Below are 24,777 nucleotides of genomic sequence, written 5' to 3'. Positions count from 1 at the left end.
CAATGCTCACATCATCTGCTATCAACTCCATTCTTGTCATTTAGAAATATTGCCTACGAGAGCTTGATAGTCCATCTGTCATTAAGACTATAAAATGACATTAATCCATACATTCAGCAGCTCTTGCTAAATGTTTGACTGTTTTTGGACAGAGATATCTCAGTGGTTTTTCCAGCTTCATGTTTCCCCCAACAGAAGAAACCTTTTGAGGTTCACTCTTGGGTTTGATGAGTGAGTAGTCTCCTCTAAGATTTTCTTTTGAGGTTTCATTCACCTGGGATTTTCCTACCGAAAATGAAAGTATTCCTTTCAGAAAAGCCTTGGAAGAATGAAGGACAAAGCAGCATATACGCACTTGGGTGTTCACCCCAGCAATCCCTCAGCGTTTGGGCTAAGTTCCAAACAGAGGGATCAGTCATAGGCTATAATGAAAGTATCCAGTTTAGTGAAAAAATAAAACAACAGAAATGATTTTATTGACAGCAAAGAGAGTGCTTCTGGAATTACAGCTGTCGGAGCTCCAGTCATTTGGTCTGCAAATAGTTTGGAGTGTCCCCAAGAGAAGCATAAATCCGTGCTCAGAAAAATGAGTGGATTTAATGGAAAAAGGAATATTTTATTACATTCTCTGCTTTGACCAGATTTGTTCAAGTAAAGCTGCATCGGTGATACTGGAATCATTATGTCTCACTCATTTTCGTTGGGGCAATAAATATCTATAGAATCTTAAATTATTGAAAATATTAGGAAAACTCCTTCAAAATTTTTCTTGATTTCAAACATGATGAAGTAGAGGATTGGAGGGTAGGCTGCTATGGGGCAGGGGTAGCTGCTGTAGGGGAGGGGCAAATGCAGTGGTAGCATTAACAGCCCAGTGAAACTTGTGGAAGGAGGCTGGCTTCTCTGGTCCACTGCCCGTATTCCCAGAAATTCACCATGGCTGCCTCTCCCAGCACTGGATATTGATGGGTCAGAAACTCCAATGCACAATGCGTGACTTTTCTAAGAACCAACCAATATAATTTTTGCTCTAATCCAGTAGTTTATAAATGCACTCTAAATTTAATCTGAATATATATTCAGGAAGTTTTTCATTGCGACTTGCTACTACTGGCTTTGGTAGTTCATTGTTCAAAAGCAGTAAATTTCAATTGCTTACTTCAAACTAGACAAATTCCATCCTTTTGGAGACACCCTCTTATCTCTGCTCCCCTTTTCCCTCTCCCCAAAATGTGTTCCCCAGATCCTCAGTTTTGAAGATTGCCACTATTTTGTGGAATATTTGAATGCTATCCAGTGATAAGAACTCCAGACAAACAGAAAGGAGACTCACAGTACCTAGAACTGGGAGGAAGCTCAAGAGTTCACCTGGTTCACCCCATATCTCCGATAGTTAAATAGCTAAAGCACCCAGGACAAGTGAATGCCTTGTTTTTGGAAAGGTGTCTTAGCAATTGGCTCAAGTTATACATGAATAGGATCATGGACAATGAAATTCTGGAGTGTAGTCAGTATCCTAGCATCGAAGCTATGCTCATAGTAACACAGCTATGCAGGGTGGGACCTGTGAATAGAATGAGCAGTGTGAAGCAGTGTAGCCTAGTGGGAAGAGCACAGATGGACCTGGAAGACCTGGGTTCTAATCCTGCCTCTGCCACTTGTCTGCTGTGTGACTTTGGGCAAGTCACTTCATTTCTCTGTGCCTCAGTTACCTTATCTGTAAAATGGAGATTAATGGGGACTGTGTGAGCCCCACGTGGGACAGGGCCTGTGTCCAACCTGATTAGCTTGTACCTACTCCAGAACTTTACACAGTGCCTGGCACATAGTAAGCACTTAATAGATACCATAAAAGAATGAGCAACAGAAAAATCCTCAAACAACTGCTTTATGGAAAGCCTGAAATTGGGAAACTGACAGGAAGGCAGGCAGAGGAAGCATTTTAAGGACATGGTAAAACAAAGCCTCAGTCAGTGCTGAATCCCAGCTTAAAACTGGGAGTCAATTGTTGATGACAGACCTACATGACACCCTACCATCAAGTGAGGAGTAGCTCTCCTTGAAGAAAAGTTTTGCATAGAGAAAGACAGCACAAGAGGAAACAATGTCAGATGCTGCGAACATTAAACAAACCACCCAACAAAGGTTAACTTTGTATATGCCCAATGTGTCCAGGGCTGTGGATCGCATATTGACTGTTTCAGCCAGCATGCGTTCATGGGTGAACCTCATCACTGTCAGCGATGCCTTTGAACATGAACAGTTATATATGTGAACTATTCCTAAGCAAAGAGAATGCTAAGTATTGTATAGCAAGTTTTTCTGTGAAATCACAGTTTTCTCTCTATTTCAGATCACCTCACAACACTTCCTCATGTACAAAAGTACTTGAAATCTGTGCGTTACATTGAAGAGCTTCAGAAATTTGTGGAAGATGATAATTACAAGTAAGTTAATGTCTGCTCCAGACCCATAGAATTTTAAGCAGAAATAAAGTTGACAAAATACACAAATAGTAAAATCATTTTCAGGTTTTAGGCTGCACTCTTTTTTCAAAATAATACATGACATTCTGTTAATGAGGGCAGGAATATTGTCTACTCACTGTTTTAATCTCCCAAGTGCTCAGTACAGTGCACTGCACAGAACAAGCCCTCAATAAATACTGTTGATTGATTTAATATAGAATTTTGTTGGGTGGAATAATTTACAAGTTGAAAGGAGATGCTTTAACCAGTGTACAGTTGGGACTAAATTATTTTATACAGTGAAAAGGTGTATTTAGCAGGTGACATAACATCACGTAGAGTGTACACAAGCTTGATTAGGTGTTTGGTGATGGATAAACTGGCATGAAAAGGCGCTTGGAGGTGAATAATTTCTCAGAGTTCACAATTTGAAAGTTGGTATGTGAAATCTGTCAGAAGCATTATGGCATGTTTTGAAAGCAGGGAATATGCAGAGAGAATGTGAAAAAGGGTCATGTATGGCCAAGCTTGGTTTTCTTTCCCAGAGCACCATTTTCAGATACAAAACTGCTAATGAATTCTTTCCCCCTTAAACCAGGTGATATATCTTCTCTTCCTGCTTTTGTGGAGAATGTAGTAGTAATAGTATGTACTAACCATTTACTGTGCAGAGTACTGTACTAAGTGCTAGGAAAGAATACAAAAGTGGGAATTTGACAGCGTCCCTGCCCCTCAAGTGGCTCACAGGGAGACTCTAAGCAGGAGAAAGGGGACTGATGATAAGGAGTGATGAAACAATAAGACACTAAATCAATATAAAAGACAAGTTGGCTGAATAAAAGCAAAAATCCCTGGGGTGCTGTGGCTAAAGGAAATGAATTTCAGATTCCTCAAGGCTTAAGAGTCCAAGATACGCCCTTAGCCACTGTGACTGTTACAACAGCTGCTGGTCTTCCTGAGGTTTTGGGAAGGCTTCATCTTTTGGGCACTTATCGGTTCCTTGCAGGGATGTGGAAGGCAGGACAGGATGGAGTCTTCTCCGATGCGGAGGGCAGTCAGTGCCAGTTCCCAGGGAGGCAGTGTGGCTGTCCTGTGGGAGGACACTGAGAACTCTCAGCTGCTGCTTTGATCCCAGCGGCCCGGTGTGCACAGAATACATAAATGTTCATAGGGGAGTTGAATTATTTTTCGGTATTCCCTTTCGGCATTTTTCATTTTGTAAAATGGCACTATGTAAGACAAAAATTTTGGCATTTGTATAAACCATTCTAAAGGAATTACAGAGAAATAGCTTTCAAAGCAGAACCCCAGAGATGCAAAGTTGTCGGAGGATAGTTTTCACCCACGTGGGTCGGTCACCTTTGTTTTTTCCAGGGCAAGATTTACTCTGAGTTTTTCACCCTCTGATTCATAGTATGGGCACCTGGGGCCTCTCCTTCCTTGTCTTCAACTCCTCAGTGGGTTTCCTCCACCCTTACCTGACAACAGAACAGCACCATTTCATCTCCAAGGCTGGATCCTATATTCTTTGTATTTGCACAGGGATAAGGGGGAATAACAGATGACCCACAGCTTTGAGACTCCAGAACCAAGAACCTGTGAAGGGACCGTCTCTATATGTTGCCAATTTGTACTTCCCAGGCACTTAGTACAGTGCTGTCCACACAGTAAGCGCTCAATAAATATGATTGAATGAATGATTATAATGCTAGTGGTTTGTGTGGGGCCACTCAGACTCTCCCCTGCCAGTTGTGTTCCCTCTGGACCACAAGAGTGTAGCAACTAAGTAGGCAGCCAGGAGGGCAGCACACTGCAAATTCAAAACAGAAGATTTTTTTTTTCCTTCAAGACCATGCATGGCTGAAATGACCACAGCATAATGCCAATGCTTTGCTGGAGCACCATGACCCAGTAGGCAGTTGCCTTGGTAGCCACTCTGGTCTTTACCATCCCTATTAGCCAGGTATATTCCAGATTCTTTCTGGGCTTGTCCAGCTCATGAAATGCCCTCGGTTGTTGTTTGTCCAGAAACTATCATCACTGATGGCATGGCCCCACGAGTCATTAGAAGCAGCGTGGCATAGTGGATAGAGGCATGGGCTTGGGAGTCAGAAGGTCATGGGTTCTAATCTCCACTTGTCTGCTGTGTGACCTTGGGCAAGTCACTTCACTTCTCTGTGCCCGTTACCTCATCTGGAAAATGGGGATCGAGATTGGGAGCCCCATGTGGAACAGAGACCTGTGTCCAACACAGTTTGCTTGTATAGACCCCAGTGGATAGTACAGTTCCTGGAACACAGTAAGTGCTTAACAAATACCACAGTTATTATTGTTATTAATAAGGCATTCCCCACCTGGCAGAGCCAAACCAGAGCCCTGGTCTCTGGCTTCCTAGAACCGTACTCTCTCTACTGGACCTATAACAAAGGTGTTAAATAGATACCAAAGCCCTGCTCCTGTTGAGCCAGGGGAAAGAACACTGCTCTGGGAATTAGGGAACCTGGGTTCTAATCCTGTGCACTGCTTGTAAAAAAGGCAGAGAAAAGAGAAGGAAAAGCCCTGAGGCCATTTAAAAATAAAAACAAAACAAGCATATATTATTTTTATAATGGCATTTATTAAGCGCTTACTATGTGCAAAGCACTGTTCTAAGCGCTGGAGAGATTACATGGTGATCAGGTTGTCCCACGGAGGGCTCACAGTCTTAATCCCCATTTTACAGATGAGGTAACTGAGGCACAGAGAAGTTAAGTGACTTGCCCAAAGTCGCACAGCTGACAATTGGCAGAGCTGGGATTTGAACCCATGAACCCATGACCTCTGACTCCAAAACCCGAGCTCTTCCCACTGAGCCACGCTGCTTCTCTATTTATTTCCCATTTATTCAAATGCTTTACATTTTTATAACAGTATAAATAGTATATGTCTTTATGATACTCACATGTATCCTGCATACTTTCATTTCTTTAAACATTTTTGTAGTTTCCTTTCCATAAAAAAAGCTAACTGGGGGGAAAAAAAACACCCAAATTTTCAAAAAAGTATATGAAACCATTACGATGGAGAAACGATCAGGCCATTCTTAGTAATTCTGATACCCTCATAATAGTTGCCATGGTGATAGTAGTAGTAATACTAGCAATATAATTTTTTAAGTGTTTACTGTACTAAGTACCTGTCTACTTGTTCTGTTTTGCTGTCTCCCCCTTCTAGACTGTGAACCCATTGTTGGGTAGGGACTGTATATGTTGCCGAATTGTCCTTTCCAAGCACTTAGTACAGTGCTCTGCACACAGTAAGTACTCAATAAATATGATTGAATGAATGAATAAAAGAATACACTGGGATTTAGGTGTGATCCCTGCTCCTTGGGCTCACATTGAGCCTTAGGAGGAGGGAGGAACACTAGCATGAGACTGAGGAAGGGTAGCGTCTGAGGAAGGTGACTAATAGTTGCCGCACATTTACCCATTCATTCATTCGTTCATTCAGTTATGTTTATTGAGCATTTACTGTGTGCAGAGCACTGTACTAAGTGCTTGGAAAGTACAGTTCAGCAATAAAGAGAGACAATACCTGCCCACACAGGGCTTACAGTCTAGAAGGGGGAAGGCAGACATCAAAACAAGTAAACAAGCATCAATATAAATAAATAGCATTATACATATATACATAAATACATAAGTGCTGTGGGGGTGGGAAGAGCAAAGGGAGTGAGTTGAGGTGATGCGGATGGAAGGGGGAGCTGAGGAAAAGTGGGACATAGTCTGGGAAGGCCTCTTGGAGGAGGTGAGCCTTCAGTAGGGCTTTGAAGGGAGGAAGAGAGCTAGCTTGGCAGATGTGCGGAGGGAGGGCATTCCAGGCTAGAGGTAGGATGTGGGCCAGGGGTCGATGGCGGGACAGGTGAGATGGAGGCACGGTGAGAAGGTTAGTGCCAGAAGAGTGGAGTGTGCAAGCTGGGCTGTAGAAAGAGAGAAGGGCTTTCCGGAGAAGACCGGGATGCCAAACCAGAAGCGCTGGGTTTAGGCCGGATGTCACTTGTCCGGTTGCCGGCCCGCTAAGCAGTCCCTCCGTAGGGGCGGGAGACCCCGGCCCAAGGAGGCTCCCAGATGTGGGGAGTGGAATGGGTCTCCCAAGAAGAGCACAGGAATGCTAAGCTGAAAGGATGATTGTGCTTTTATGAGTTGACTGGTGGTGAAAACTGAAATTAATTCAGAAATTAATGTCATCTAGACATAGAATCTTACGTGTTTCCTCTTAAGCTGCAGACACTTCTATGTCCTCTTCTGTGTTTCACACTGTTGTAGAGTGGGGCTCTTACTGCCAATGGGACAGCTGTTGGGATCATTTTTTTGTATTAAGCAAAGAGATGTAGCTGTACAGGAGTAGGCTCTCCTGTGGGCTTATGCATGCTCACTTTCATGGCACTGCCAAAGAGTTCAGAGGGAACCACCTTCCTTCATTTAGGCATAACTTGGACAGTATTTCAATATTTGTTTTATTTTTCATTCCACCAATCTCAAAGGTATTATTTATTTTATTGTTTTTTATGACCGTGATTTTGCTTCTCAGTAAATAAAAGCCAAGGGAGAAATGGTTTGTCATTATAAAAGTGTGAACGGCAGGTAGTTGGCTGTTCATGGAAAGAGCCCCCAAGAGTGAAAAGTTGATTTCTATGGTACTAGATAATATTTCCCATTCACGCACTGGTGTGGAGATTATAGTTGGTAGTTTTTCATTTGCTTTATTTTCTTTCAAAGGGAAAGAAAATGGCCCAATGATATTTTTTATACTGTGACAGGATTTTTTAATGCATTGCGCATCACGAGGAATTTCTATTTAAATCTTGAAGGGCATTTTTAAATCCCAGTTGTTGCTTGAATTAAGCATTCGCCTGTATTTTATAAGGATTTTAGATGCTTTTGCTTGTTAAATGTGGGAAAACTCATCTGCTGATGGAACATTAATTTGCTTTCTACAGCTTGCAGAACCTAAATTTCATTTTATTAGAGCAAAATGGAAACTAAATGTGAGAAAAATGGAGCAAAGCTTCTTTTTTAGCATTAAAGTGGTCAATTTTTCATAGCTCTCTCAGAAAAGCTTCCTGTCCCAAATCTTCCAAAAGGAGTAATTAGGTGGAGGAAAGAGCAATACCAATGATAGTGTAGTTTTTGACATTCACCACCCGTCTCCCAGCTGGTTTTTGGGAGCTGTATTGCATCACCTCTTGTCCCAGCAGGTTCCCAGGGGCGATTCTGCATCAACTCTTCTCCCAGCAGGGTCCTGGGGGCTGTACCTCATCAGCTGTTCTCCAAGGAGGTTCCTGGGGGCTGTACTTCATCAACCCTTGTCTCATCAAGTTTCTAGGAGTTGTACCTTATCAATCCTTTTCCCAACAGGTTCTCAGGGGCTGTACTTCATCAGTCCTTCTTCCAGGAGGTTCTCAGAGGCTGTACTGCATTAACTCTTCTCCCAGCAGGTTCCTGAGGGCTGTATTACATCAAAACACAACCACTGCCGTGATATCCTTCCTGATTTGGGCCTCCTTGACTGTCCCTGGAATTCCTGTAGCTAGTGGGCGGTAGGTCTGATTTTACATCCCTCCCTCAAGTAACCTAAAATATGCTAGAAGATAGAGTAAGTCTCCTCCAGAAATGCAGAGTTACCAACACTTTAAATTAACTAAGCAAATCCTAGGGAGAATTAAATAAAGCAATGCAAACCCTAGGAGGTCAGCTGTGAAAATCACCCTCCCTGGTTCCAAGCAATGGACCTGAGTAAGCCTAACCGTGCCCTAAAGCTTTATAACAGAAACCTTGAAAGGATAATTACTCCAATTTCTGATCACCACATTTTGGTCTTTTTCTCTGGCTATTAATACTAGCAATTGTATACCAGAATGATCCTATATTAAAGACACCTTTAACTGATACCCATTGGCCTAGCACTTTTCAAGCTGTACCAAGATAGCTGGCGCAGAGAAGTGGCAGAGGAGAAAGGAAGAAATGATTTAGTTTCAGTTAGATTTCTCACTGTGGTGAAGAACACAAGCTTTATTTATGCTTCCAGAACCATCCTTTCCAACTCGTTTGAACTTGGGCAGACACCAGAATTAGTCAGTGGCCAACAGGCAGCCTCCTAAGAAGGACTGTTTGTCGGAATGCATTTATGTGTTATACTTGGAGTGGGGGATTTCCATCCCTTGGAGCATTAGACTTGAGGAGGATGCTTTTATACCGAGTACAAGAATTTGGGAGCTAGGTGAAGTGTCTGGAGTTATTCCAAGTGTTTTGGGTAGGAGGTAAAAGAACGGTTCGTCATCATCGTCAAAATGATTAACTGAGTCTGTCAGGCACCAAACGTTTTTCAGAGTGTGGAACTGAAGGAGTGAAACAGCTCACAATTCTAACACAGGAGGCAAACTTCGAAACAATGAACAGTTCCATGTTAAAGGTTCAGATTTCCACATGTCAGCATACGAACGTGGGGTTTCCTTAGCCCCTCTTTGCCCCCCTGACCCCCACAGTTCTTCTTGTCACCAGTATTGCTACTCCTGCGGCTGCAGCTGCTGCCACTGCGGCTGGATCCCCTGTGCAATTGGAGCCATCTGTAATATCACCCCGTAACAGCTGCAGCATTCAGGGTAGGATCCCCTAGCTTCCTAGTATTCGTATGAGTCCAGGAGAGGGTGGGGAGCAAATGAGATGGCAGCTGGGAGCAGGGAAAGCTGGCAGAACAACCTGGTAAAACAAGCCTTTCAACTCCCAGAGCACTACAGACCCTGGGAAATCAATCAACCAATCAACTGATGGTATTTATTAAGGGCTTACTATGTTCAGAGCACTGTACTAAGTTCCTGGATGAGTTTGATGCAACAGCCGTGGTACCCAGAAGGAGGTTACAGTCTAGAGGGGGAGATGGGCATTAAAGTAAATCACAGATATGTTCATAAGGGCTGGGGAGCTGAGATTGAGGGGAATATCAAGGGCTTAATTGCCTAATTAATTAACTGTAGTATTTATTCAGTGCTTACTATGTGCCAGGCACTGTACTAAGCGCTGGGGTGGATATGAGCAAACTGGATCGGTCACAGTCCCTGCCCCGCATGGGGCTCTCACTCAATCCCTATTTCACAGATGAGGTAACTGAGGCACAGAGAAGTGAAGTGAATTGCCCGAGGTCATACAGGAGACAAGTGGCAGAGCTGCAGTTGGGGAGGCAACGCAGAAGGGAGAGGAGTAGAGGAGATGGAGGCCTCTTGGAAGAGATATGATATTAGAAAGCCTGTGAAAGTGGGGAGAGAAGAATCGTGTATAAAGGGACACAGGGAAGACATGGGCACAGGCTCAGCGGTGGGATAGATGAGCTCGAGGTACAGCAGGAAATGAGGGACGTGACCCAAACCCAGCCATGCCCGGTTCAGTCCTCAGTAAACCTAGCATGATGGGGCGTTGCCTGTGGCTACTACCACCAGGCAACCATCAGAGAGACTGATACAATTACATATATTCATATCTGTAATTCATTTACTTATTTCAATATCTGTCTCCCCCTCTGTGAGCTCCTTGTGGCCAGGGTATGTGTCTACCAACTCTGTTATATTGTACTCTCCCAAGCGCTTAGTAATCTGCCTACAGTAAATGCTCAGTAAATACCATTGATTAATTGATTGATATGGAAATTGTTACTGCCGGAAGTTGGGAAAGCAGAAATTGAAAATAGGTTCAAGCGGGGTTTAGAAAAATTCACAGGCGAACTGTCCAAACTAGGTTACCAGCAGGAAAATTACAGATGGTCGACAGAGGTAGATTCCTGGGTTGGTTGAATGGCCTCGCTTATGTTTTTATGAAGACGAGGTTTAGCTCAGGACCACTATCCTGGCAAACTAAGAAAGGTGCAGCCCAAAGGAAGAAGAAATGCTTAGATCATTTCCTAATTTGTTTCCTCAGACTTTTTCTGACTATACAATTCCTCTTTGGCCTCTGGTCTGTGTATCAAAGAAGACCCTCCTGTCAGATTAAATTAATTGTTGGTAACATTTATATTCCAGTTTCTGTATCCAGGCCCCTTTCTATATGCTAGTCCTGATATTATGTTGTGTTTAACATAAGCACTATGGAAAAGACTTAGGCTCTATTCCCAAGAAACTCTTTGGAGAAGGCAGTCACTATTGCTCCTTTGATGAAAGTGTTGAAACCCAGAGATGTTGCATGATTTGTGAGTGGTTCAGCAGGTCAGTGGTTCAGCTCAACTTTTCCTGGTATCCAGTCCTGACCTGCCCCAAGGGGCTATGCTTCCTTGGACTACTCTTTAAAGCCGTGGGGAGAAATGTTTCAGCCATTAGTAAGCATGAAATCACACACAAATCCCCTTAGAGCATAACCCTTTAGGAAAGGTGGCTACCCACCCTTCTTAGTTTGCCAGGATATTGGTCCTGTGCTACAGCCTGCAATTCTTCCTAAAAACATAAGCAATGTCATTAAACCAACCCAAGAACCTACCTCCATCTGTCAACCATCTGTAACTTTCCCTCTAGTAACCTAGTTTGGACAGTTCATCTGTGAATTTTTCTAAACCTCTCTTGAACCTATTGTCAGTTTCTGCTTTTCTAGCTTCCAGCAGTAACCATTTCCATATGTTCACCACCTCCCTTGGGAAAAGTGCTTCTTTTTATTTGTTTTGGATCTACCATCCTTGTTTCATTGGTGATAGGACATTTGTTGAACAACAATTTTGTGTTTGCCAGGCCATGTGTTTTGTGATTTTATATACTTCAATCAACTTCTCTTTTTAGCCTGGGTCTTTCCACAGTAAAGAGTCTTAACTCTTTCAGTTATCCATATAAGGAAGCTTCTCCTTATCTCTGATCATCCTGGTTGCCTTTTCTGTAGCTTCTTCAACTCTGTTTAGTGTCATAAGATGGTATGACCAGAATTACCCCCAGTATTCCAGATGCAGGCCTACCATGGTTTTTTGTAGTGGTGACCCTGTGATTTTTGCTTTTTTTCTACTCCCTTCCTGCTGATCTCAAGGCTTCAGAAGACCTTTTGGACTGCACCAGCATTTTGGACTGCTTTAAAAGAGCAGTCAACAATGTGCCTGAGATCTCTTTCCTGAGTAAAAACCATCATCCTCCCCATCTTCTCAAGCTCCCCTCTGGGTTGTAAGCTCATTGCGGAAAGGGAATGTGTCTGTTATAGTGAAGCAGCATGGCATGGTGGTTAGAGCACTGGAATGGGAGTCAGAAGGTCCTGGGTTCTAATTCCAGCTCTGCCACTTTCCCAAGGTCCTACAGCAGGCAAGTCACTTCACTTCTCTGTGCCTCAGTTACCTCATCTGTCAAATGGGGGCTAAGACTACAAGCCCCATATGGGACAGGGACTGTGTCCAACCCAATTTGCTTATATTTATCCCAGTGCTTAGAACAGAGCCTGGCACATAGTAAGCACTTAAAGAATTCCACAATTGTTATTATTATTAATTACTATAATTAGTACAGTGCTTTGCACACAGGTAAGTACTCAGTAAATACGATTGACTGACTGACTGACTGACTTGGCCTTATCCTTGGTGGTGCCTTCTCTTTCAACCCTCATATACAGTCTATAGCTAAATCCTGTCGTTTTTTCCTCCACAACATTTCCCGTATCTGTCTCTTCCTCTCCATCCACAGCCCCAGTGTGCTGGTTCAGGTGCTTGTCATATTCCAGCCTGACTATTGGCATCAGCCTCCTCTCTGATCTCTTCCTCCAGTCTTTCCCTTCTGCAGCCCTACTTCTGTGCATACCCGGATCATTTTCCTAAAACAGCATCTGCCCACATCTCCCTTACCCCAACAACCTTCAGTGATTGCTCGTTCCTCTCTGTGTCAAGCAGAAACTCCTGGAAATTGGTTTTAAGACACTGGATAAGCTTTCTCCCTAGAATTCTCACCTGCCACGCGGAAGACCCGGGTTTGATTCCTGGCCAATGCATCGGTTATCTCCAGCTCTTAGAACAGTGCTTTGCACATAGTAAGCGCTTAATAAATGCCATCATTATTATTACTCTTTTCCCCCATAACATCCCAGCGTACCCTTTTCATTTTTCTCAAGGTAATCTACTCACTGTTCTCATCGTGGATCACGTGCTCAATAGTGTTATATTGTATTCTCCCAAGCGTTTAGTACAGTGCTCTGCACACAGTAAATGCCCAGTAAATATGATTGACTGACTTGCTCAACTGCCTGGAACTCCCTCCCCTTCCACACCTGACAGACCACTGCTTTCCTCATCTTCTCTGCATTTTAAGATCACGTCCATGTGCTAAGCCCTGGGATAAAGATAATTCCCTGTCCCTATCCAGTGGGAGTCACAATCTCAGATAAATAATTCCATGAGATCTGGGATTATCTCCTTTTCATTCCTTACCTATACAATAGTTGTCAAGAGACCTCACTGATTCCTTAGCCAGACTTCAAGCTTTTCATGTATTTGAAGAATCTTCTGTTACTTGTTTCTGCATCCCTTAAATATGCTCTTCTAATGCTCTTCTAATTCCTTTTAATTCCTGGCCCATCTTCCTGTTCACGACTCATCTGCTAGATTTTGTGGACTTTCCTGTTCTCACTTGGGTGAGCTATCTATTTAAAAGGTTGTCTTTGTCCTGATGATCTCTTGTCATTGCAGTTAGCCTTGCCAGATTTCTGTTGCCATTTTTGACATGTGGAATCCATATAACTTGGGTCTAGTGTTTCATTAACATCCTGTGTGTTGCTAGACAAGAAGATAGTACACGCATTAGACATCTAGGGGTCATGCAGCTATACCAGACTTCTCAAAGTGGTTCAGGCCTCTATCTAGTCTGAAGCATCCTTTTCCACCCAAGGCTTTGGTTTTATTTTAACCCAGTGATTATAAAGTAGTGGTTGGGAGGCAGCATAGCTTAGTAAAAAGAGCATGTGCCTGAGAGTCAGGTCAGAAGACCTAGGTTCTAATCCCTGCCCTGCCACTTGTCTGCCGTGTTACCTTGAGAAAGTCATTTAACTTCTTGGACCATAGTGTTCTCATCTGTAAAGTGGGAATGAAATCCTGCTCCCTTCTACCTAGACTGTGAGCCCCATGCTGGACAGGGACTGTGTCCAACCTGATAATCGTGTATGTACTCCAGGCTTGGCACATAGTAAGCAATTAACAAATACCATCATAATAATGATGATGGTATTTGTTAAGCCCTGTGTGCCAAACACTGTTCTAAGCACTGCAGGGGGATACAAGGTGATCAGGTTGTCCCACATGGGGCTCACAGTCTTCATCCCCATTTTCCACATGAGGCCACTGAGTCTCAGAGAAGTTAAGTGACTTGCCCAAAGTCACACAGCTGACAAGTTCAGTGCTTAGAACAGTGCTTTGCACATAGTAAGCCATCCAAATGCCATTCCCCCCCCCCAAAAAAGTGATGGAGCCGGGATTAGAACCCATGACCTCTGACTCCCAAGCCCAGGCTCTTTCCACTGAGCCACACTAGTGCCTTCAGCAGATTAACCAGCTGGTTTCCAAACAATCCTTTCTCATTACCTTTCCTGTATAAGAACTTCTCATTCGCTCCCACAGCTTCAACTGTCATCTCTACGCTGATGACACCCAAATCTGCATCTCCGCCCCTGCTCTCTCTCCCTCCCTCCAGGCTCATATCTCCTCCTGCCTTCAGGACATCTCCATCTGGATGTCTTCCCGCCATTTAATACTCAGTATGTCCAAGACTGAACTCCTTATCTTCCCTCCCAAACCCTGTCCTCTCCCTGAATTTCCTGTCACTGTAGATGGCACTACCATCCTGTCCGTCTCACAAGCCCCCAACCTTGCTCTCTCATTGACCCCACACATCCAATCCATCACCAAAGCCTGCTGGTCTCACCTCCACAATATCACCAAGATCCGCCCTTTCCTCTCCATCCAAACCGCTACCTTGCTGATTCAATCTCTCATCCTCAACCTATCTCATCCTATCAACCTCCATATCAAACAAAAACTCCTCGCTCTTGGCTTTAAAGCTCTTCATCACTTTGCCCCTTCTTACCTCACCTCCCTTCTCTCCTTCTACATCCCAGCCCGCACACTCTGCTCCTCTAGTGCTAACGTCCTCACTGTGCCTCGATCTCGCCCGTCTTGCCAATAAACCCTGGCTCACATCCTACCACTGGGCTGGAATGCCGTCCCTCCTCAAATCCGCCAAACAATCACTCTTCCCCACCTTCAAAGACCAACTGGAGGTGCACCTCCTCCAAGAGGCCTTCCCAGACTAAGCCCGCTTTTCCTTAGCTCCTCCTCTCTTCTGCATCACTTGACTTGCTCCCTTTGCTCTTCCCCTCACCCCGCCCCACAGCACTTATGTATATGTATATATCTATAATTCTATTTATTTATACTGATGCCTGTTTACTTCTTACGCTGATTTTCTCTCTTTGTTGCTGTACTGTATTTTTCAAGCACTCACTACAGTTCTATACACACAGTGCTTACTGTGGGATTTGGTGGTGGGTTGGATGTGTGGAGTGAATGAGAGAGTGGAGTCAAGGATGACACTAAGCTTACAGGCTTGTGAGACAGGAAGGATGGTTGTACCATCTACAGTGATGGGAAAGTTCGGGAGAGGACAGGGTTTGGGAGGGAAGATGAGAGATAATACATAATTTCTGGGAGCTGAGAGAGGTGAATATCAAATGCTTAGAGGGTACAGATTCAAGTGCATAGGTGGTGCAGAATAGAGAGGGGAAGGAGGGGAAATAAGAGCATAGTCAGGAAAGGCCTCTTGGAGGAGATGCAAATTTATCCCGGCTCCGGCACTTGTCTGTTGTGTGACCTTGGGCAAGTCATTTAACTTCTCTGTGCCTCAGTTACCTCATCTGTAAAATGGGGATTAAAAGTGTGAGCCTCATGTGGGACAACCTGATTACCCTGCATCTACCCCAGCACTTAGAACAGAGCTCGGCACGTAGTAAGCACTGAACAAATACCATTATTATTATTACTATTATTATTAATAAGGCTTCAGAGGTGGGGAGAGTGGTATATGAAGGGGGAAGGAGTTCCAGGCCAGAGGGAGGATAGGCAAGGGGTTGGCAGCAAGGTAGACAAGACTGAAGTACAGTGAGTAGGTTGGCATTAGAGTAGTGAAGTGTATGGGCTGGATTGTAATAAGAATGCAAGCTGACCGAGTACTTTAGAGCTGATAGTAAGGAGTTTCTGTTTTATGCAGAGGTAGATGGGCAATCATTGGAGGTTTTTGAGGACCGGGGAGATGCAGAATGAATGTTTTTTGAGAAAAAAGAACTGGGCAGCAGAGTGAAATATGGACTGGAGTGGGGAAAGTCAGGTCACAGGGAGGTCAGCAAGGAGGTAAATGCCATAGTCATGGTGAGATATGTTAAATGACCAGCAGAGTAGCAGTTTGTAGAGACTGTAAATTCTCTGTGGACGGGGAATGGATCGACCAACTCTGTGATACTGCACTCTCCTGAGTGCCTAGTACAGTGGTCTGTAATAATAATAATGATGGCATTTATTAAGTGTTTAATATGTGCAAAGCACTGTTCTAAGCACTGGGGAGGTTACAAGATGGTCAGGTAGTCCCACGTGGGGCTCACAGTCTTAATCCCTATTTTACAGATGAGGTAACTGATGCACAGAGAAGTTAAGTGACTTGCCCAAAGTCACACAGCTGACAGTTGGCAAAGCCAGGATTTGAACCCATGACCTTTGATTCCAAAGTCCGTGCTCTCTCTGTACACAATAAGCACTTAGTAAATGCCATTGATGATGATTATAGAGGAAGGGGGCGTACGTTAGCAAAGTTGTGAAGGTGGAACGGACAAGATTTGGTGGCAGATATTAAAATAATAGTATTTGCTAAGCACATACTATGTGTGCCTGGGCTCAATACAAGATGATGGGGTTCCACATGGGGCTCATAATCTAAATAGGAGGGGGAACAGGTATTGAATCACCATTTTGCAGATGAAGGAACTGAGTCATGGAGAAGCTAAGTAACTTGCCCAAGATCCTGCGGTAGGTTTGTGGCAGAACCGGAATTAGAGTCTGAATTAGGATCCGACTCCCGGACCCATGCTCTTTCCAGTTGGCCACACTGCTTCCCATCGAATATGTGGCTTGGATGAGAGAGATGAATTGAGGATAATTACAAGGTTACGGGCCTGTGAGACAGGGAAGATGGTTGTGGTGGTGTCTGCAGTGATGGGAAAGATGGGGAAGTAAGAGTATGGTGGGAAGATGAGGAGGTCTGTTTTGGGCATGAGAAGTTTTATGTGTCAGTAGGACATCAAACTAAGGCAGGAGGAAATGTGAGTCTATGGAGGAGAGAAGTCAGGATTTTGGAATCATCTGCCTAGAGTTAGTTGAAGCTATGGGAGAGCATGAGTTCTCCAAGGCAGTGGGTTTAGATGGAGACTAGAAGGTACCCAGAACTAAGCCTTAAGGGACTTCCAAAGTTAGGGGATGGAAGGCAGAGGAGGAGTCTGTGAAAGAGACTGAGGAGCAGCCAGAGAGACAGGAGGAGAACCAAATCCTTGGGGAAGACAATATCTGGTCCAGTATGGTTGTCCCAGCTCTTTTCAGGGAGCCTCTACCAATGCTCTCCTCATTCATTTAGTCATTCAATCGTATTTATTGAGCAGTGCAGAGCTCTGTACTAAGCGCTTGGGAAGTACAAGTTGGCAACATATAGAGACAGTCCCTGCCCAACAGCGGGCTCACAGTCCTCTTCCTGGTTCTACTGTCTTTGGTTTAAGGCCTCAAAAGGAGAAGCTTCTCTTCCTAGGGTGCCAGACTGTTTTTCCAATTTCTAGTAACATTTTAGAATGAATATGTAATCATTAATTTAATGTCTAACTGTCATTTTCTTGAGACCTTTCAGTTAGTAGCTAAGGAATGAATAACTAAGATAAGGACCCCAAATAGCTCAGTTGGGAGAGCATTAGACTTAAGATCTAAAGGTCCCTGGTTCGATCCTGGGTTTCAGCACTTGTATTTCACCTCTCAACAAATCCTTATGGAACTTCGTGTGCGCGCTCACAATTCTTTCACTCTTTAAAACCCAAACCACTATTCTTCTAGACTGTGAGCCCACTGTTGGGTAGGGACTGTCTCTATATGTTGCCAACTTGTACTTCCCAAGCGCTTAGTACAGTGCTCTGCACACAGTAAGCGCTCAATAAATACAATTGATTGATTGATTGATTGATTGACTGGATCAGAACAGCCCATAATGGCAGCCCTTAATCAATTAATCAGTCAGTTGTATTTATTGAGTGTTTACTGTGTGCAGAACACCGTACTAAGCACTTGGGAAGTACACTATAACAAAGATGATGGATGTGTTCTTGCCTGGGCCCTTGCTGGGCCAACAACCAGCAGCATTTTGGTGTAGCAATCGCTCTGAACAGCCCTACTGAGGCATTCAGGGAGACACAGTCATTTTCACAAAAAAATGAGTGCGGGATGGAAGAGACAAGCCCTTTCCTGACAGTCACCGATAGATGGTTTCCCCTCAGTGTGGCTTCTGCCAAAAGCATTTGGGCTGGTTTGAAAGTAGACTTATCTCCCTGGAAACAAAACAAGGTGTGTCTGTTGTCAAGAGAGCGATGGAAAATGGATGTAATGTAATTGTCTTGAACATTTTGCCACCTTCATTTAAGGAGAGAACTGGTCTTCCAGGTTTTCAGGCATACATATATCCAAGCCAGACGGCAATATTGTCATCAAAATAAATTTCTTAGGGAGCCAAATATGTACTTTTAGTACATCATTTTGTGTCTGCTTTGATCATTAAATTTTGTTCAAATGTCTTTGCTTGTATAGAATAGGTTTATTTTTTTGAAGTCCTATAAGAATTACCACAATGGTAGGTATGTGGTGATAGACTCAATGTATGAGGACCTCCTTATTTATCTGCATTTATCCCTATTGTATTGCACTCTCCCAAGCGCTTAGTACAGTGCTCTGCACACAGTAAGCTCTCAATACGATTGAATGAATGAATGAAAGAAAGCACCCAATGAATACCATTGATTGCATAAGGTGAATGTAAGAATAATTTACAAAGAACAATTCAGTTTTCAGGACACTGCTTATGTGCTCCTCATGTGAATTTCAGTTGTTTATTAACATTGAAGATGTTAGTGTTATTTTGTACTTTTAATATGTTCATTGTTTTAGTTCTAATGTAGAGAATCGAAGACAAGTTCTCCAACTGTAATACCTTTTTGGGAAATCTTAACAGAAAGTTCGGTAGAAACTAGAACCTCCTTCTGACTGGTGAAAGTTCTAGAGTTTCCTTCTGGGTTTTGTCACGTAGCCTGCATCCCCACAGGTTTTTTCCACTCCATCCTGATAGTACCTTTTTCCCAGTATAAAACTTGGTACCAGCATCTAGGTAGAGAGGATTTAAAGGGGAGTTATCCTGTGTAGGTGATTCTGAGGTGTTTTAGTTATCCAAGAACAGGCTTTTTCTTCTGCTACCTCAATAGTCCACAGATGGCAGCTGCGGTGTGTCACCCCTCTGTTCTACCGTTGAGCAATTTACTTTTTGCTCTTGTTTTATGCATATGAAAGACTTTCTCTGTTATGCAAGGCCTAAAACTCCATAGTCTGTAAACTCCCAGATTCTTTTGGAAAAGGGCTTATCCAGCAGGGAACCTATCTAAAAGCCCTTCGTCACCAGCAGCAGGCCTGTCTCAACAAGAAATCTGAAAGCAAGCCATGACATTTTTGTGTAAAACTGCAGTCCCCTGAGGAATAATGAAGACCAGGGTAAAGTAAGGAAAAGGTCAGGATCAAAGGGAAACAAAGTGATGAGAGCAAATAACAATGCTTATGCCAAACTTAACCAGGCATGGAGAATCAAAGTGTAGCTTTAGCGTTGGCTTGAGGGGCTGATTTATGCCTCCCAAGAGATGACCATCTGGGACCCCCAAGCGTCACCCTTTTGGCTGTTTTGGCTGTGGAGACCAGGGCACTGGTGGTATTAGGGGTGGCCAGTGAGGGGCTAACAGGAATAGGTGAACCTCTAGACGGTAAATTCCTTGAGAGCAGGGATCTTATTTGCTCAATGGAAAGAGCATGGGCTTGGGAGTCAGAGGTCATGGGTTCTAATGCCAGCTCCGCAACTTGTCAGCTGTGTGACTTTGGTCAAGTCACTAAACTTCTCTGTGCCTGTTACCTCATCTGTAAAATGGGGATTAAGTCTGTGAGTCCCACATGGGACAACCTGATCACCTTCTATTCCCCCAGCGCTTAGAACAATGTTTCAAACATAGTAAGTGCTTAACAAATACCATCATACTTATTATTATTATTATTACATATTATTTTTCTCTCAAGAAGTTGATACAGTTTCCTGCACAGAATAAATGTTAAAGAAATATTCCTTTACTGATTGACAGAGAGCAGAACGGTGACTCATTGTTCTCTCCTTAAATCCTAATTCTTCTGCCTGAACATCATGATTAGGAATGGTGACCCAAGCTGTATTCTTCAGCTTTTGATCACACAATCTTAAAACAGGTGGTTCACAGTTTTATTTTCATTCTTGATTTCTAAAGATTATTTTTACTTAGAGGAGTGTTTATAGATTCTCCCACATTAGACCAGCACTTCCACTTTCAAGACAAGATATCCTTATCTTCAGGTCCTCTGGATGTCTTGTGTACCCAACTGTGTATAGAAGAGTAAAATATAAATTGTAGACTTTATTTGGGAAACCATTAAAGCTATTGCCAATAGTCTTATGTCTTCATAGCTGCCAGGTTTATTTCCCAACTCTTTAGGACTTTTGGTGTGACCAGGTTTATTGATTAAGCCAGTGAAACCAAAAATCCAGCAACTGCCACCCCAGCTGCAAACCTAGGTACTGTAGAAATGAGGTTTTACTTCTTTCTGGAGGGATCAAAATGCCCTTTGACGCATTAGATTTCAGTTCCACAGCTGCTGAGAACTTGGGAGACTGAAGGACTCTTCAGATCTATTTTGCCCCCCAAAATCTGTGATTTTTATCAGGATTGTCTTCCCATGAGAAAGACTTGGGGAAAGGCCTCGTCTTTCCACCAATAATGATATGTAATCATTCCCCTAAAGAGCATGCCCCACCGCAGCATACAAAATCAAAGGAAGCGACCTTGCCAGTTACCATTTAATGCCACAAAGAGAGGGCTATGATTTTATGACTGTGGTCCTGGAGTTGAGCAATAGGCCAGGGATTGGGAGCAGGGGAAAATGATCTCTTCCTCTAGTTTCAATCCTTTGTCTCCACTAGGTCAGACAAAAATCAGCATTAGACTAGTGGGAACTCAAGGCATAAAATAACAGGTGACTCACTACTTACATATAGGACTAAAGGTGCTAGAGGATTAGTGACTGTGGACAGGGCACTTACAAGTTTGGTCTGGGGTCACTCCCAGCCGAGAGTGGGGATTGAGGAGTGGAATGACTTGCTAGTAGAGTGCTTTTTGTTGATAAAAACCATCTCTTACTTCCAAGGGCCCTGCCACTAGATTTTTTCCTCAGTTGGCAGTCCCGCGTGGGCCAAGAAGGCCCCCCTCCCTCCATGGTTGGGGTTCTGAGCAGTTGCTCTGCCTGACCCCAAATGTCAGCCCTGCCCTTCTTGCCCTTTCCCTCGAGATCCAGGCTCTCCTAGTCCTTGCTTTCTTTTGTCCTTTCTCACTAGTTCTCGATAGCTCACAGGAATTTTCTAAGGAAACAGTTGTCTCTCAAAGTTTCACTGATCAGCATAATCCCCTCTCAGAATCATGAAGGATAAAAATAATAATAACTGTGGTATTTTTTTAAGCATCAAGCTCTATGTGCCAAGTATTGTACTAAGCCCTGGGGTAGATACAAGATGATCAGGTTGGGCACAGTCTCTGTCCCACAGGGGGCTCATAGTCCAAGCAGGAGGGAGAATGGGTACTGAATCCCATTTTACAAGTGAAGAAACTGAGGCACAGGGTAGCTAAATAGCCTTCCCAAGGTCATCCAGCAGGCATTTGCTGGTTCACCTGGCACCCAGGCTTGTGCTCTTCTAGGCCACGCTGCTTCTCAAGTTGCCAGATGATGGGCAATGACTGAGTTCTTGCTCTGACTCTTGAAGGATGCAGTGAGACACGTTGTTGAATTCCATATCTCGTATGATAATGATCCCAGTTGTAGTCTGGGTAATGAAGTCTTGTGGCTGGGTCTGTATGTCCTTTGTTCCAGTGACATGAGCGCTTGACCAGCAAGCTGACCTGGGGGTCTCCTTCCTGCTATTGCAGGGCTGGAAGCCACTAAGACCTTGTAACCACCATGATTGTTTATAAAAAACATTTTGAGTTGGTGTCTTAGTTATCGTTTTATTATTTTAGAGCTGGAGTTCTGTTCTCTGGGTGTTCTCATTCTTCCTGGTTTTGGGGAATTAAATGTCTGATCTGTGATAGAAGATTTTCATGTCATAGAGGAAGTTTTCTGGAGATTGTGCATAGTCAGTCGCCAGAATATTGGGAATGCCCAACTGTGTATCGATTTAATTGTTATAATTTCATACCTGGACTATAATGGCAGATTTTCAAGGCACTTTTAAAATGGTACAAATTAGGTGGAAAGCAGAGAATAAGTGATTCTCCTTTCAGAGGGAAGGAAGATTGTCCAGACGAGAAGGGAAGGCATGTTCAAGGAATTCCAGTCCGGCTAAATTGGTCCAAGCAGGCCAGAAGACATTTTTGTGATAATCAATTGGGTATAGTTTGACCACCGCAGGATCAATGTTCCAGCTCGAGTAGGTGGAATTCAGGGCATGTGGAAGTGTTCATTGAATTTCTTGATGACTGTGATTTAAAGCCCCAAATGTAATTTTGGCTTTGTTATACTGTAATAAATGATGAAAACACCAGCTCTTGCTGACATTTTAAACATTTTCGTGCCGGTTTATAGTCGATTATAGAGTCGATGGTTTCTTTGAAATAGGTTGCAAATTATTTAAGGGCAAAAACCAAGTCTTTAACTCCATTGTATGCTTCCAAGAACTATGTACAGTGCTGTGAACATGGTAGGGGGCCACTATGTGCTATTTTTGTTGATGTTGTTGATCTTACTATGTCCATAGCATAATACATGATGTAAAATAATATGGCTGTTTATTTATTTTACATTTTGCAATGAATAGCATGCTCCCCTTTCCCCACTCACTTCACTTCAGACTTGGTTTTGTGGAATTGTCCTTTTAATAATTGTGGTATTTGTTAAGCGATTACTATGTGCCAGGCACTGTACTAAGCACTGGGGTGGATATGAGGAGGTGTAACATGGGACTTACAGTCTTAAATAGGAGGAAGAACAGGTATTGAATCCCCATTTTGAAGATGAGGGTTAGAAGAGGAACACTTAGAAGTTAAGTGACTTGCCCAAGGGCACCCAGCAGGTATGTGTCAGAATCAGGATTAGAATCCAGGTCCTCTGATTCCTAGGCCAGTGCTCCTTCCACTTGGCCACACTGCTTTACCTCTCTAATCTTGTCTTCAGTTCTGAATTTCCCACTGCCTCCAGATATAAAGTATGGGATAGGCTGCCACCACCCATCCTCCTCATCTTCTCTCCAACTTCCCTGTTTAACGATTTCAGGGACCAGACCCCAAACCCTGGGATAATCTCTGATGCCTTTGGATTCCCTCTTCACTCCCCACCTTCTCCATTGCAGATGCTGAATTCAGCCCCTTCCTTGTCTACTCAATCTTCACTCCCAAATCCCTTAACCAGGGCCAAGTTTCTTCATGCGTAGACCATCGTGACCTTTTTGTGTTTTGTTTTTCACAACTTCATTCCATCCATTCAGTCCATCCCCTAAATCCTCAGGTGCTCCCCATTGTCCTTATTGGTACAGGGGTCTTGAAAATTTTTCATTAGCTTTTCTTTCATCTCTTGTCATTTTCTATACCTCGACCCATGTTCTTCACTCAAGCCAAACTCATTTTCCTGAGTTCTCTCATATTCGGTTCTTCCATTCTCACCTCCATGCCTTCTATCCCTAAACTGACCTCTGTCATGGCAAACGCCTTGATCCTCTTTGCCTCACCTCATTTACCCTCCCCTGCTTCCCCATACTTTAGAACTCAGCTCAAAACCCAAAGCTTTCAGAAAACTTTCCCTAAGTGACTCTACCCCCGCTCCAAATTGCCATCCATCCATAATCCTTCTCTCATCTCAAGCTTGAATTATTGTATTTCTCTAAGTGTATTTAAGTTTCTTGTTTTTGTTTTATCTTTCTATGAGACTAAGTCTGGGACCTTTTCAGATCTGATACAAAACACCAAGCACCTACTACTCAGGCCATTGGGTGTGCCAATAAAATTCTGAACCTATTCTGAACTGATGACCCAACAACATTGAGAAGGAGCATGGCTTAGTGGATAGAGCATGAGACTGGGAGTCAGAAGGACCTGGTTTCTAATCCCGACTCTGCCACTCCACCACTTGTCTGCAGTGTTACCGTGGGCAAGTCTCTATGTGCCACAGTTACCTCATCTGTAAAATGGGGATTAAGAGTGTGAGTCCCATGTGGGACAGGGACTCTGTCCAATCTGATTAACTTATATCTATCCCAGTACTTAAAACAGTGCTTGGCACATAGTAAGCACTTAACAAAAATTATTATTATTATTATTATTAATAATAATAATAATCCTTCCTCTATGGCTTCTGTCCCCTTTCCTGCCATTAGCCAGTATGGCCAATACTGACGTGTCTAAAATTCTGTCTTCCAGGTTGTCGCTGAGAATTGAGCCAGGAAGCAGTTCTCCTCGGCTGGTTTCTTCAAAGGAAGATCTTGCAGGTACCTGATACTGCTTGTGGATCTGTGAATGTGCTCCTAGTGTCTACACAATCATCGTAGTGTTTCGGGTGTGAGTGTGTGGATTCGATGTTAGGGTGAGACTTTGTAGAAGCAGCCTAAATAAGGTCATCCCTCACAGGACTGGAGGGTCGTTTGTAGTCCATAAGAGTTATGGGAAGGACCTTGATGCTTGCATGGGTCAATGTCACAGTCAGAACCTAAGATGAACCCAGAGATACCTCCAACTCCATTGCTCGTTCTCAGCTTCTTCTTACTGTACCTTTTGGTTGTACAGGTGAAACCTCATCGACACAAGGATCCGTAATACTTCCAGAAATGTTTCCCATAACGTGGGTTCAGTAGGCTCAGTGATCCCCACGTAGCCGAGAGTTACAACTGGGTCTCAGTTTCCTCTCAGTCTAATGGAGCTCTCACTATAGGCTGTACTTTTTATAT

General features: G+C 43.5%; 1 protein-coding gene and 1 non-coding gene across 5 annotated transcripts in view; both read left to right on the top strand.

Moving 5' to 3' along the window:
- Positions 1-24,777, top strand: part of RALGPS1 (Ral GEF with PH domain and SH3 binding motif 1) — a 479,351-nt gene that overhangs the window by 350,753 nt on the left and 103,821 nt on the right. For all 4 annotated transcript variants that reach the window (XM_038744645.1, XM_038744644.1, XM_038744643.1 and 1 more), the window contains exons 11-12: positions 2,354-2,447; positions 24,254-24,321. In XM_038744645.1, the coding sequence (XP_038600573.1) occupies positions 2,354-2,447; positions 24,254-24,321 (162 nt within the window). The remainder of the gene's footprint in view (positions 1-2,353; positions 2,448-24,253; positions 24,322-24,777) is intronic.
- TRNAL-UAA lies at positions 17,412-17,486 on the top strand. Its single transcript has one exon. It is a non-coding gene; the product is annotated as a tRNA-Leu (tRNA).

This window comes from Tachyglossus aculeatus, chromosome 4 (genome assembly GCF_015852505.1).
Source record: "Tachyglossus aculeatus isolate mTacAcu1 chromosome 4, mTacAcu1.pri, whole genome shotgun sequence".
Taxonomy (NCBI): domain Eukaryota; kingdom Metazoa; phylum Chordata; class Mammalia; order Monotremata; family Tachyglossidae; genus Tachyglossus; species Tachyglossus aculeatus.
Note: the sequence above shows the minus strand (reverse complement) of the source record. Positions and strands in the feature narration are given on the sequence as shown.